General features: G+C 53.1%; 1 protein-coding gene across 1 annotated transcript in view; it reads right to left on the bottom strand.

Annotated features, from left to right (window-relative positions):
- HCN4 (hyperpolarization activated cyclic nucleotide gated potassium channel 4) overlaps positions 1-14,129 on the bottom strand; it is a 103,881-nt gene that overhangs the window by 71,105 nt on the left and 18,647 nt on the right. Inside the window, exon 2 of the mRNA XM_064389278.1 lies at positions 2,392-2,815. Within this exon, the coding sequence (XP_064245348.1) occupies positions 2,392-2,815 (424 nt within the window). The remainder of the gene's footprint in view (positions 1-2,391; positions 2,816-14,129) is intronic.

The following is a 14,129-nucleotide window of genomic DNA, read 5'->3' as shown; positions in this document are numbered from 1 at the left end:
GGACAATTGCAGGGGAACGAAGGGAGAGGCTGCTGGCAGCTCGGGAAGGGCCCCCTTATCCCTGAGTGAGGAGGGCACTGTGTGTGCTGGGCCCTGCCTCCACGGGAAGGGACTGCCCCAGCTCTGTGCCCTCACACAATGCCATGGTGATCCCTTCTGGCCGTGCACCTCTGCCCTGCACACGCTCCCCTAGGGCACACACTCCTCTCCAGAGGCCCAGCACACCCTGCTCACATCTCCTTACAGCTGATCTGCTCAGAGCAAAGAGCTAAAGAGACACTGCCAGCTGATGAGGCATGGAGCAGGACGGGGGACCACAGAGACCAGACCTGCAGCACCCCCTCTCCCAAGTCCTCCTCCTTCTTTAGCTGTGCACAGCAACCTCTTGCACACCTAGAGCAAGGCTGGTCCTGCATTGCTCTGCCCAGACCAGCACTGGTGGGTGCAGGGAGGAAAGATGAATGTGGCCTTTCAGACAGGGATCATCTGTAGGCACTTCAGAGGAAGAGAGCTGCCAGCATGGCTGCAGGGAGCACAACTCCTACGCAAGGATGAAGCAGCACTCCCCTTCCCTGACTCCTTGTGGCAGGCACTGCACCAGTGACAGGGGATCACCCCTTCCCCTGCACCCCTCCCTGGTGTGGAAGCTGGAGAAGCTCCCAGTGCCAAACTCTGTCCAGGAGCTGCAGCCTGGGCCGAGCCCTGTTTGACACAGCTGCTGCTGTTTGCTCCTAGGGCTCTGCAGTGCACAGTCTGCATTGCAGTCCCAACCTGCAACCAGCACCATCCCTGCCCTGCCCTGGCAGCACTGCCCCACCCTGGGCAGCCTGTGCCCCAGAGGGCACCCAGCAGTGCTGTGCCAGGGCCCAGGACAGCAGCTCAGGGACAGCATCCCTGGAATGGCACTGGGAGACAGGAGCTAGGAATGGCTGCTTGGTCAAGCTACAAGAAGTGAGAGAGGGAAAAACACTGATCTGCTGCTGTCTCATCATTTCCAAAATAAATTCAGTACAAAACAGCAAATAAACTTCAGCCCCCTTCAAGCACCTCCTGGAAGGGAAGTCAAGGAGCAGAGGGAAACAAGCAGGGAGCTGTGCACTGCTGTGGGTGCCTGTGAATCTGTGGAGAGCCTGAGCCACCACCTCGCCTTTGCTGAGCCACTCGGATTAGAGGAGAGCAAAGCAAAGCAACCACAGGACAGGCCAACACACCTGCAGAGATGTCAGTGCCCTGCTCAGCCCCTGACTCTCTGAGCACCCCAGAAGGACACTTGTGCTTTGTTCATCTCTCCGTGCACTCCTGCCTGCACCACAAAGTGAATTAATTAAATTATCAGTCTGAGGGCTGGGGCTGCCTCTCCCCAGCACCTGTCCAGCACCCTGCCCATTGTCATCCCAGAGCTCAGTGCTCTGCTCTAAGTGAAGCCCTCACAAATGCTAACACCACAAGGATGAAGCCTGAGATTTGTGAAGCATGCCCCAGTGCTCTCCCTGTGAGTGTGGGCTGCTTGGAGGAGGGAAGGGCTCAGCTCTGTCATGAATTAGTGTTGTGACAGCTCGCTGCAATCGAGCCATGACTTGCATGGCTGCTTCCCCTTCACATTCCCAGGAGCATGCCCTGCATTAGATCATGCTCTGCAGCAGGCTCAGCTCCAAAGCACAACACAAAATATGGAGACAAAGATGAAATTGCCCTGACCAGCTCTCCTTGTCCTGAAAATATGCTCCTGACATGTGGAGAGAGAGATGCAGGGAGCTTTCTCTCTGCTTTGGAGAGCACGGAGACAGGAGAAAAACAACTGACTTCCAAGCTACTTGCAAGGTTGTGGTTTTACCTACATTATTCCTGACAACTCACCCTGCATCCTGGGATTCCCCCTGGGAGCAGCACAGGGTCCTGGGCTTGTGGGGATCTTGCTTTTCACCAGACCTTTGTCTGCAGATTGCTGCTCCTTCCTGCTTCCCTTAGCATAGTGTCAGAGAATATAGAAAGCAAGAGGGTTCTAACACATGCCTGTGCTTATCTCTTCATTCAAGAGATAAGCACAGAGAAGCAGCAGATGGCAAACAGATGCCACAGGTTCTGCAAATCAGCTGTCTCCAGCCCTTTCCTCAGAGCTGTTCCTGGACCTTTGGGGGCTCTGAGAGGGCAAGCCCTCGCTGTCTGGCTGATTGCTCTGCTCACCAGCTGCACAGTTCCTGCCAGGGGCCCACCTGTGCCCACCCTCCCCAGCTCACGTGGATGCTGACCCCCGAGCCCACAGCACCAACAACCTGCACAATTCCCTCGGGAACCCGCTCCAACAAAGCGTCAGGCCCTGACACGAGGGGCAGGAAGGGGCACTGAAGGGAAGGAGAGCAGAGCTGGCAGGCGGAGCAGGGGCTGTCTCACCTCCTCCCACTGGTGGATGTAGCGGATGAGGCGCGAGAGGCGCAGCAGGCGCAGCAGGCTCAGGATCTTGGTGAAGCGCACGATGCGCAGCGCCCGCGCCGTCTTGTACACCTCGGAGTCGATGCGCGTCTCCACGATCAGGAAGATGTAGTCCACGGGGATGGAGGAGATAAAATCCACCACGAACCAGCTCTTCAGGTACTTCATCTTGATCCTCTGCGGGTCCAGGATGATCTCGGTGTTGTCCTCCACCACGATGCCTGTCCGGAAGTTGAGGACAAGGTCGATGAGGAAGAACGTGTCCGAAACCACGTTGAAGACAATCCACGGGGTGGTGTTTTCATCCTTGAAGAAAGTGATGCCCACAGGGATGATGATCAGGTTCCCTACCATCAGCAGCAGCATGGTCAGATCCCAGTAAAACCTGGACAGCAAGACAGAGACATGTGAGGTCAGCCACAGAGCAGGAGGTCGGGGAGCCCGGGTCAGCCACACTGATGGACTCATCCATCTCTGCTGTCAGTCATCCCCTGGGCTCTGCTGCTCTGCCTGAGCATGCACACTGCACAAGCTGCTAATTGACTAATTAATATCAGAGGAACCCTCCTGCTCTGCCTTCGAGGGCTCACAAAGGAGCTGAGCCAGGGCTGGGCATGCCTGCCTGAACACCTTCCTGGGACCTGGGAGCTGCCTGGGGAGAGACTGAAAAACCTGTGGTTACTACAGGGACTGCTGGGGAAGGAGGGAAGGAGGGAAGGAGGACTGGGGAGGCCTCAGAGTCTGTGTGTCAATAAAGCCATGTGGGGTTAAACCATCAGGCTGTGCTCCTGCTGTCTGGTCCTTCTTTAGAAGCAGCCAGCACTGAGAGCTCTGGGATCAGGATGGAACTGGAGCTGTGCTCTCATCTCCAGCCCTCAGTTCAGACTCCTGCTGAGCTGGCCTCCAGGAGTTTAGCCCACGCTCCTCAGGCTCCCGTGTTGTACAGAAACAATCAATAAAGCCTGGAGTCACGTGCCTGGAGATACCCTTTCCATTTCTAAGGACAGTAACACCAACATTTAACTCCTGTTCCGTGAAGCACAGTCTCCAGGAAGCTTATCTTCACTCCAGAGGTAGCTCAGTGTTATCCAGTGGCCCCTACTGTAACACTCAGTTTTGTTTGGAAGGCACACACTGTCTGAGTAGAACCCTAATTTATATGATTGGGATTTTTTAAAGATTTCCCACAGATGCACAATGAGCCAATGTGGTCCCAGCTCCCCCAGAGTGAGGACTAAAACCCTTCCCAGTGTCAGAGCTTGCTGAGGAGCCTCGCTGCCCAGCACAGGGGTGCTCCAGTGCTCTCCTCACATGTCACACATAGATGCTGATGCACTGTGGGCTCACACTGCCCAGATTCCAGAGCCCCACATTGTGCACTATGGGTCAGCTACTCTACTATCATTAGTTATTAATACAGTGATTGATTTGCCACAGGAGATGAGCAATCACCTCAACAGCAGTGAGAGCACCAGTGTGACCCTGCACTGACACTGATTTATCAAAGGGAGGGTTGGGCTGCTAAAGGATGTGCACATGCTGCTCCTCTCTCTAACCCCCTACAGCCAAAATCCCTGAAATGTTTCAGGAGAGCTGGACTTGCTTTAAAGGCCCTCAAGCTCCACCTTGGTTAGTGGCTGTTTAGCTGGAACCTGGGCCAGGCTGAGCTGCTGCAGAACAGGATTTTCAGAGCAAGGCAACTACATGGTTTGTTAAACTCTCAGCTGGGAAACCAAAAGGGCAGAATATACCTTAAAAGCCTTCTCTGTCTAGAGCCTCTCTCCCTGGTAAGAACACTTTAAAGCACCTAAAAGCATCTTTAAGATTCCAACCCTTGCCCACGTACAGGCAGGGTCAGCAGCCAGCAGCACCCCAGCAATTCTCACAATCATTCAGCAGAGGCTGATGGGAACTGATTTTAGAATAAGCAAAGTTACTCACTAATGAGCTTCCTAAAAACGACCTCAGCCCTCTCCTGGCTCTCAAGATACCAGCAATCCCCCCTCAGTCTGCAGGTACAGGGCTGCTGGCAGCACTCAGCAGTGGGATTTGTCCATCTGCCTCCAAGAGCAAGGCTGTGGCACCCAGCAATATGCATTAATATAAATCCGTGTTGTGAGCTTCCTTAATAAGGGCCTGAGATGATGCTGCAGCTTTCCCAGGCAATTAATCTGGATAATCGCACAATAGCAGGAAGTCTGGAAGCAGTGTGTGCATTATTACTGAAAATAAATAACCTCCCAGCCATCCTTCATTTCCCTTAGGGAATACACAAGGAGATAGGCCCAAAGAAAATGAGTTTTCCCAAGTTTCAAATTAATGGCATGAGCCTGGCACGGCCAGGTTTGCAGTGCTGGGAAGCTAAGTGCCTTTCTTCTCATACCTTTGCATTTTTGTGCCTTTTTTTTAGGCTGGGTGGTGATTTTGGGGACAGGACCAGCAGTGGCAGGATGGCTCCCAGCCCAAGGAAGGTGTTTTGCACACACCCAAGGCCGGTGAAACGCTTTCCCCTGACTGCAGCACCCCTGCTAGCCCAGCCTCTCCCTGCCCTGCAGCAGTTCCTGAGCTCCTGCAGCCCTTCCCTGCCAGCCTGAGCTGCCCTGGAGCAGCAGGGTGTGCAGTGAGGGATGGGGAGGCAGGTGCTGACCCCACTGCCACGTGTCCCTCAGAGCACAGCTCTCCTCAGGGCTGCACTGCTGACTCCACAGCCTTGTCATGGCCCCTCAGCTCTGACCTTTAAAGCCACCACTTAAAACCAGGGAAGGGGAACTTCTGTATCCAGTGATCCCTTTCATAAAGCTGTCAGGGGGAAGACAACCTTGGGGCTCTATGAAGGAGGCAGCAAAAGCTGGAGCACACCAAGAATTTGGCCTGCACACCAACTCCAGCACCTGCCTTTCCAACGTGAACTGCCTGGCAGTTAAATTCCCCTGGTAAGATTTGCAGGGTTCCTGCACATTTCCATTTCACCCACATAAGAAGCAGGATCTGTTCAGAGTGGCATCAGTGCATTTAGACTTAATTAGACTCTCTGGGCCCGCAACACCTCAGAGGTCTGATACCATCCAAGTGTCATTCTGCATTTGCTCCCAGGAACATCTTTCCCCTCCCTGTAAATTACTGGCCACAATGACTAACGGTGCATGTGATGTATGTAAGGGCAAGCACCAGCTATTAATAACCCATGTTTTCTGAATTTCTGTTGTGCCTTTCACCCAGGGATTCCAGGGAGCTGACAGTGATGAAATTGGCTCCGCTGCACCCAGGAGAGGCAGTTATTATCCCTGCCTTGCACACAGAGGAGCCACATGGCAAAGTGAAGAGCGTGGGGTTTGTCCATGGAAGGCTGAGGCCAAGCAAGGGTTAGGACCTAAATCTGATTTTTGAGTCTAAGCAGATCTGAAGCCATTTGTATGGCTTGCAAAAGAGCCTAACAGAGATGCATCTCTGGGATGTCAGATATCCTGTCTTCTTCTCACTTCTCTTCCTGTTTCCAAAAGCCTACATAAAAAATTAATAAATATGAATGTATTGTTTTATTACAGTTGACTCAGTGCAACTGAACAGCTCAGAGCACAGGGAACAGGCAGCACTATATAAACCAGATGTCTTGTTCAAACACCCTTGGTTTTTATACTCCATCCTACTGTCTGCACATTCCTTGGATCTGAAAATCACATTTTAACATGCACCACTACCTCGGATCTCTTAATTCCCAATACATTATTTAAACAGAACATATCTGAGAATTATTGTGGCACAGACACTTCAGGAATATGTGCTCCTTAAGCACTGCTGTGTCACTCAGCTGATGTGACAGCCTGTACACTCTGTAGGTATTGGTTTGTGGGTTTGGAATGCTGGACCATCTTTCTGCTCTGCCTAGAGCACACTGTGACAGCAGGCTGGGAATATTGCTTTTGGAAGTAATTTTTTACAATTAAATGAAATTTCCTTTTTCATTCCGTGGTGCAGTGCGGGCAGTTCTAGAGCGTGAGCTCAGCAGTGAGGAATTGGAGAGAAAGCAGTGAATCCCAGAGGTGAGAGGCTCAGCAGCATCCCTGGCTCACAGCAGCACTGAAACTGTGCATTTGTGGCTTCTGAACTTCTGTTCTGGCTCCACAGCGCTTGCACAGTCCAGAGAAAATGGACTTGAGTGGCCTCACCTCTAAATTAACAAAGCTTTTTGGGGTTTTCAGCTGCTGCTGAAGGGCAGCCAGCTCTGGGCTGAAGCACAAACAGCAATGCACCTGCCTGGCAGTGCCAGGGGCCAGAGATCCTCCCCAGCACTGGAACTGAGCTCCCAGCCCGTGGCCAGCCCTGCTGACCTCCCAAGAACAGCTCTTTAATGAGCACAGCTTGCTCAAACCGAGCCCCAAGCCAAGCCCAGCTCTGTCCCAAGGCTCGGTGCTGACTCCAGAAACAGAGTGCCACCTACTGAGTCCCACCAGGAATCTCCATCCCTGCCTAGTGGGGAGGAAATGCTCCTAAATCCCTTCTGAGCTGCTGGAAACCTGTGCTTCTCTGCCTTTCCTGCCTCTGGGCTGCATGCTGATCAGGTGGCCCGGCAGGAAAGAGGTGGTGCTGCAGCTCCCAGGAATGCTCTGGGGCTGCAAACAGAAATCACCTTTTGGAAAGAGCATTAGGGGAGCTCAGCGTGGCTGGAGCCACAGCGGGAGCAAAGTTTTCTCCAGGAACAGCCATTCAAAGAGACAGCTGAACAGAGAGAGCAAGAGAAAAAGCACGAGGAGATCCTTCCCTGCCTCTGGAAGCATCACTTCTCCCAGAGAGGAGCAGGCTGCTTCTACTGGAGAGTTACAGACTTTGCTCTGCCCTAGAGATAAAGGGAGGAACATGGTGATTCACTGCTCCTGAACACACTAAAGGACATTTAACCAGCTCTGAGTCCAGCAGCTCCCTTGTGGGAGGAATTAATTTATTTATAGAGAGTTTACTCAAAGACCTGTGCACTTGGAAACTTCTCTGCCATGAATACTCACCAGAAAGAGTCAAATGAGTTACAAAAATATTCTGAGTGCTGTGTAATGGGAAAGGACCCAGCTAAAGGAAAAGACAAACAGTTTTAATTCCTTCTGACCGATCTATGCAAATACTCTGCCATCCTGACTAAAGCCCCTGGGAGCACTGCTAATTAACCATGCATTCTGACAGCACAGGAGAGCCTGCTGGGTCCCAGCCTGCTCCAGATTTCCCTGGATGCCTCCTTCTGGATGCCTGCACCTCCTAATGTCTGCTTCTCCTGGATGTTTGCTTCTCCTGGATGTTTGCATCTCCTGGATGCCTGCATCTCCTGGATCTCTGCATCTCCTGGATGCCTGCTTCTTCTGGATGTTTGCATCTCCTGGATCTCTGCATCTCCTGGATGCCTGCATCTCCTGGATCTCTGCATCTCCTGGATGCCTGCTTCTTCTGGATGTCTGCTTCTCCTGGATGTTTGCATCTCCTGGATGCCTGCATCTCCTGGAGCTCTGCATCTCCTGGACCTGTTTCTCCTGGGTGCCTGCATCTCCTGCAGCCCTGCTGGCTCCCAGCTGCTCCAAACCCAGGGCACTGCCGGGCCTGGAAAGCCAAGAGTGGGGACCCAGCTGGCTGGGAAAGGGCTGCACTCACAGCACCTGCCCAGGGATGCTCCAGCACCTCTCAGGTGCCAGCAGGAGCTGGCAGGGAACGTCCCTTCCCTGGGTCACCCGGGGCTCACCAGCTGCAGGGTCAGTGGCATGGGACAGGACTCCCATGGAATTCAGTGCCCTGCCAGGAGCACAAGGCCCAGCAGCACTTTGCATCTGGATTCCTCAAAGCTCCTGTGCTGTCCCTGACAGAACTGCCATCCAATTCAGCTGGCAGTTTCACCCGAGGCAAGAGATTCTCCAAGGTCTGCACTTAGCCTTTGACTTAGATTATCTTCAATCTACATAATTGCTCACCTAATCTCCCCCGAGCAGTGCCCAATTCCAAACCCTGTTTCAAGTTTAGAACATATGCTCATATTATTACCTTAAAATATAATTACATGGATTTTGGTAAGTGGAAAATTAAGGAAGCTATTGCTTATGTAATACTTGGAGATGGCATTTGCAGTCCAAGCAAGGAAGTATTTTCATTGCTTCTCTATCATTAATTTTTAAATCTAACACTACATTATTAAACAATAATCAACACCCTACATTTTTCAAAGTAATGTCCAAACATTAATTAAATCCCAGCAGATATAATTAGGAAGGTATTATCATCCTATGTTACAGATAGACTATGAGATACCAAAGATTAAAGAAGCTCATTCAGAGGTAGAAGCACCACGCAGCAAATGTGGTTGTCTAGACTCAGGAGAGGTTTCCAGCCATGTTATAATCTATAATTTGATCAGTAGCAGCAAAGGGGAAATTTCTTCTCTTTTCTACTGTAAAAATATAAATATACACATTACTTAGAGGTATTTTATTCCAGCAGTAATAGCTGACAATTTGCAAACACCACGTTTGAGGCACTGATGGATTTAAGCAATTATAAGCGGGTACATTGTGAGTGCTGCCCTTCCTTTAACTCACAAAACACAGGGCACTGTCAATGTGAGCTGCTGCCAGGCTGCCTGCAGGGATGGGGACTGCCTGACATCTGGGGGCCTGGATGCTCAGGTGGCTCTGGGTGAGCCCCAGCAAAGCCTGGAGGGTCAGTGCTGGTGCTGGGCAAGCCCTGGGATAACCCAGGCTGGGGATGAAGGGACTGAGAGCAGCCCTGGCACAAAGGGACCTGGGGGTGCTGGGGGTGGGAGCTGGAAATGCCCCAGCCCTGGATCTCCCCCCTCCCTGGGCTGATCCCAGCAGCAGGGGAGGGGGGATTCTGCTCTCTGCCCCCTCAGGTGAGCCCCCCCTGCAGAGCTGCCTCAGCCCCGGGGCCCAGCACAGGGAGGACGTGGAGCTGCTGGAGAGAGCCCAGAGGAGCCCATGGAGATGCTCTGAGGGTGGAGCCAGGCTGGAGAGCTGGGGGTGCTCACCTGGAGAGGAGCAGGATCAGGGAGAGCTCAGAGCCCTGCCAGGGCCTGGAGGGGCTCCAGGAGAGCTGGAGAGGGACTGGGGACAAGGGATGGAGGGACAGGACACAGGGAATGGCTCCCACTGCCAGAGGGCAGGGATGGATGGGATACTGGGAAGGAATTCCTGGCTGGGAGGGTGGGCAGGCCCTGACACAGGGTGCCCACAGCAGCTGTGGCTGCCTCTGGATCCCTGGCAGTGCCCAAGACCAGGTTAGACAGGGCCTGGAGCAGCCTGAGCTAGTGGAAGGTGTCCATGCCATGGCAGGGGTGGCACTGGATGACCTTTAAGGTCCCTTCCAGCCCATGCTGTTCTATGGATCCATGTGACAGCGAATTTTCCTGGAGAATTCTGAAGGACTGAGCACCAGGAAAGCAGAGCTGATGTCAAAGGCAATCCACCAAGCAGTGGGTTTGTCTGAAGGAGGGAACAGCTCAGTGCTCAGGGTGCTTTATTCAACCATTCCCTCAGGAGAGATGGCAACACCTTCCCCTTGTGGGAGCTCTGCAGGGAGGGAGAACGGCCACATGTGGGACACTGAGCACTGCCAGAGGAGCCCCCAGCAGCTGCTGCTCACTGTCCTTCACAGAAACTCCAGTCACTGAGACACAGACACTTCCCTGGCCTCCATCTCAGTTTGAAAGAGGCTTTATGAATCAGCCAAGACAGACAGTCCTGACCTTCAGCGACTTTGCTGGAATCTTCCTTGTGTTTGCTGCTTTCCTGCCTCAGAAAACCCCTCACTCTGCATTATCTTTGTGCTCAAGTGCACCAGGCACCAACCACACCCACATGAAGTGGTGTTCAAGCATGTGAAAAGCCAGTGGAAGGGATGCTGCCACCCCTGCTGAGGGGTGCTCATTTCCAGTTGGGTGGGAAGTGAGGATGGGATCGAAGTGCCATGGCCAGGACAGCAGCATCCCAGCTGTGAGATGGATCCTCTGAGGATGAATGAGCTCACATCCTAAGTTCATTTTCAAGCATTGAGCAAATCATGTTTGCAGGAAGGCTCCTGGAGGCTGGAGTGCTGCTGCCTGCCTTGCCTCTGTGCTGGGATAATGAGGGTCCATCCAACCTGTGAGGTCCTACCCCTGCAAGGGGCTCCACAGGACCTGGCTAAGCATTTCCCAGGGTTTATGTTCAATTTGATGAACACCTGCTCCCAGTCCTGGCTCTGCAGGACCACCCTGAACCAAGGTGCTCCTGCACTTTCATTCCCAATCACTCTGACCATACCCACGGCACAAAGTCCCTGTGGATTTGGCCCCACGGAGCCAATGCCCACTGTCCTCTGCTCCTGCTGCCTTCCTGCCTGCAGACCCAGCTAACAAATTAAAGCCTATCTTAAATCTATACTTAGAACCCAATCTTCCCAGAAAAGTAAAAATAAAGAAGATTTCATTTCTCTCCCAGAAGCAGAGATAGCCACAAGAGACTCGGTTTGTTCCGGCTCTAAATTTGGAGCACGGAGGCCAATAGAGCACACATCCCATTTCCGACTAAAGCAGCATTATTAATATTTTCTCACTTGCTTGGACACAGCTATTAATATCTCATGGAGAATTCCCCTGCAACGAGCTGCAGAAGCAGAGAAATTTCTGTGGTACTACTCCTAGGAAAGCTTATCCCCTCTCTGTGTGAGGGCCCAGAGGAGCAGCATTTACACACTGAGCCCAGACAATTTAGTGTTGTTCTCACAGCACCACCGAGCTGAGCACGGATAGAAATTGTCCTGCAGTGGGAATTCACTGCAGCAGGGGCTGGAGACACCATCTGAGGATGCAATGGTGCAGATTCACTGGAGGTTTACAGGGCTCCTTGGGAAGGGAAGCAGGGCAGTGCAGCCACCACCAGCCCCATGGCTGGAGCACTGCTGTCCCCATGGAAGCTCGGATCATTTTGGTTCACACCATTGCACAGAGCAGGTTTCTCTCCATGCCTGGCTCACCAGACCCCACCAGAAGGAACCTCCCACCCCACACCCTCCATGGGTAGAGAATCCATTCTGTTTGCAGCACTGAGCCAAAGCTGCAGGGCTGGCACAAAGCAGAGTTACCTCCCTTCATGCCCCACCCTACTGCACTCACAAACATTTGTGGATTCCCCCGTCCCTGCCCACCTGCAGCTGAATCCCAGGGGTCTCCACGTGTTGGATGTGTCTTGATTGCAGAGTTCCCAGAATACATTATGCATGAGCTGCCACCTCAGGGCCTGGCAATCCTGCATTGTTTGATCTCCTGAAATCTCCTGCTTGTATGAATATGGAAAAGTTCCTCTTTGTTGCTGCCCATTGATCCACACATTGACCCTTCTCCTGTGTGCATTTATCTCTGATGATTTAATAATGAGAAAGACCAATAAAGTGAGGAAGGGAAGGAAGCCCCTTCAGGGGGACCCATTGCCATGGAAACGTGCCATATGTTGCTGTAGGAGAGAAGGGATGGATCAATAAGGGCTGCAGCCTCCAAGCCATCAGGAACATGTTGTGGAATGATTAAATGTGCAGGATTAAAGCCTAAAGACATGCATAAGTTGTGACATGATGAAGTTCAGGCCCTGGCCCAGGTCCACCATCCATGAGTCAAACCCCAGGCAGGGAGGATGTGCACCAGGGAGCTCTGAGCTGTCCCAAAGAGCAGCAGGACTGGGGAAGGGCTTGGCTTGTACTCAGGGACAGGAAGGAAAATTATTGTCTACAGATGCAGTAGATATGTATGATATACATGGTATCTGTCATATCATCACAGAATCAGAGTGGTTTGGGTTGAAGGGCCCTTACAGCCCAGCCAGTGCCACCCCCTGCCATGGGCAGGGACACTTTCCACTGTCCCAGGGTCCTTCAAGCTGGCCTTGGGCACTGCCAGGGATCCAGGGGCAGCCACAGCTGCTGTGGGCACCCTGTGCCAGGGCCTGCCCACCCTCCCAGCCAGGAATTCCCTGCCAATATCCCATCTAACCCTGCCCTGTCCCTCCATCCCTTGTCCAAAGTCCCTAAAGTCCCTCTCCATCTCTCTTGCCAGCCCCTTCAGGCTCTGCAAGGCCACAGTGAGGTCCCCCCAAAGCTCCTCCTGTCCAGGTGAACAATCCCAGCTCTCCCAGCAGAGCTGCTCCATCCCTCTGCTCATCCTGGTGCCTCCCCTGGCCTGCAGCAGCTGCAGCTCCCTCCTGTGCTGGCCCCAGGGCTGGGGCAGCTCTGCAGGTGGGGTCTCACCTGAGAGGGGCAGAATGCCCCCTGCCCTGCTGCCCAGGGGATGTCAGGGGGCTCTGGGGATGTCTCTTAGCTCAGAGCTGCTCCAAGAGTGGCACAGGACACACGTCACCGACACCAGGGACCTTCCACACTCATCTCCTTGGGAAGTCACAGGGATGACAGGCTGGCTTCTAAACTATTTTGTGTTGACATGCCTGTCTTGACATAATATGGGTTTATGTGAGCTGAGGATGTCACTCTCACCACTAGGAAGCCAAATTTACTAAAATTAAACACCAAAATAAGGCAGAGAAATGACATGAGTCACACAACTAGGTAAGAATCACAGTTTGGGGAGTGGGGGGTGTGGAGGGGACTCTGCAGTGCTTTCTGCCTTGCATGACATATTTATGCCCTCATACTCTGCAGTTGTCCCCAAGGAAGTGACAAACCCAGCTGAGAACAAGACTTCCCACCACCCCAGATGCTAAAAATGTTCCTCCTGGGCACTGCTGGGCCCCAGCTCCTGAGGGTTGGGACTCACAGGGCCCCCAAAGGAAAGTGGGGTCTGTCAATGGCTTCCCACTGCCAGGGGGCAGGGATGGATGGGATATTGGGAAAGAATTCCTGGCTGGGTGGGCAGGCCCTGGCACAGGGTGCCCAGAGCAGCTGTGGCTGCCCCTGGATCCCTGGCAGTGCCCAAGGCCAGGCTGGATGGGTTTGGAGCACCCTGGGGTGGTGGAAGGTGTCCCTGCCATGGCAGGGGTGGGATGGGATGAGCTTTAAAACTCTTTCCAAGCCAAACCATCCTGGGATTCTGTGATCATTCCAACATCCAGGCTCTCCTCCAGACCCCAGAGCCCAGGTTTGGCATACCTGCCATAACCTTTGAAGCACACAGCACCAGGAGAACCATCCCCAGAGGGAACTGCCCCAGGTACCACATCTCTGTGTGTCCCCCTGAGCCCTGGGCCACTCACATCAGCCAGCCCACAAGGAAAGCCCAGAGAGCACCAGGAGAGCTCGCAGTGCCCGAGGATGGATCAAACCTGAAGCTGCTGTTCAGCTGCATGATTTACTCCAGCTCTGCTCCCAGGCACACGTGCTATCTCAGCCTCTCTCCAGCTTGCACAGCTCCCAGGATTTATGTCTGAGACAGGCAACAGCATCTGCCAGAGCTCAGCACCACACACACATTCCTGCTGGGTGAGCCCTGGGCATGCCAGATGGGGCAGGGACAAAACTCAGACCTCTGTGCTGGCTAATGGCAGCACAGGGAGGCTCAAAGCTGCCAGAAAAGGTGACAGAAAGCAGTTTGGGGTTTCCAATGGTCTGCTGGAATGATCATATTCAAAGCTGCCTCCCTGTAAAGGCTCCAAACTTCCTAAAGCACATGTTCAGTGAGGACAGGGAAGCCAGAGTGACAGAAGGTGCTGGCTGCATGTGGCTGTCACCCCTGG

This window comes from Passer domesticus, chromosome 14, assembly GCF_036417665.1.
Source record: "Passer domesticus isolate bPasDom1 chromosome 14, bPasDom1.hap1, whole genome shotgun sequence".
In the NCBI taxonomy this organism is placed as follows: Eukaryota; Metazoa; Chordata; class Aves; order Passeriformes; family Passeridae; genus Passer; species Passer domesticus.
This window is presented reverse-complemented; position numbering and strand designations above follow the sequence as displayed.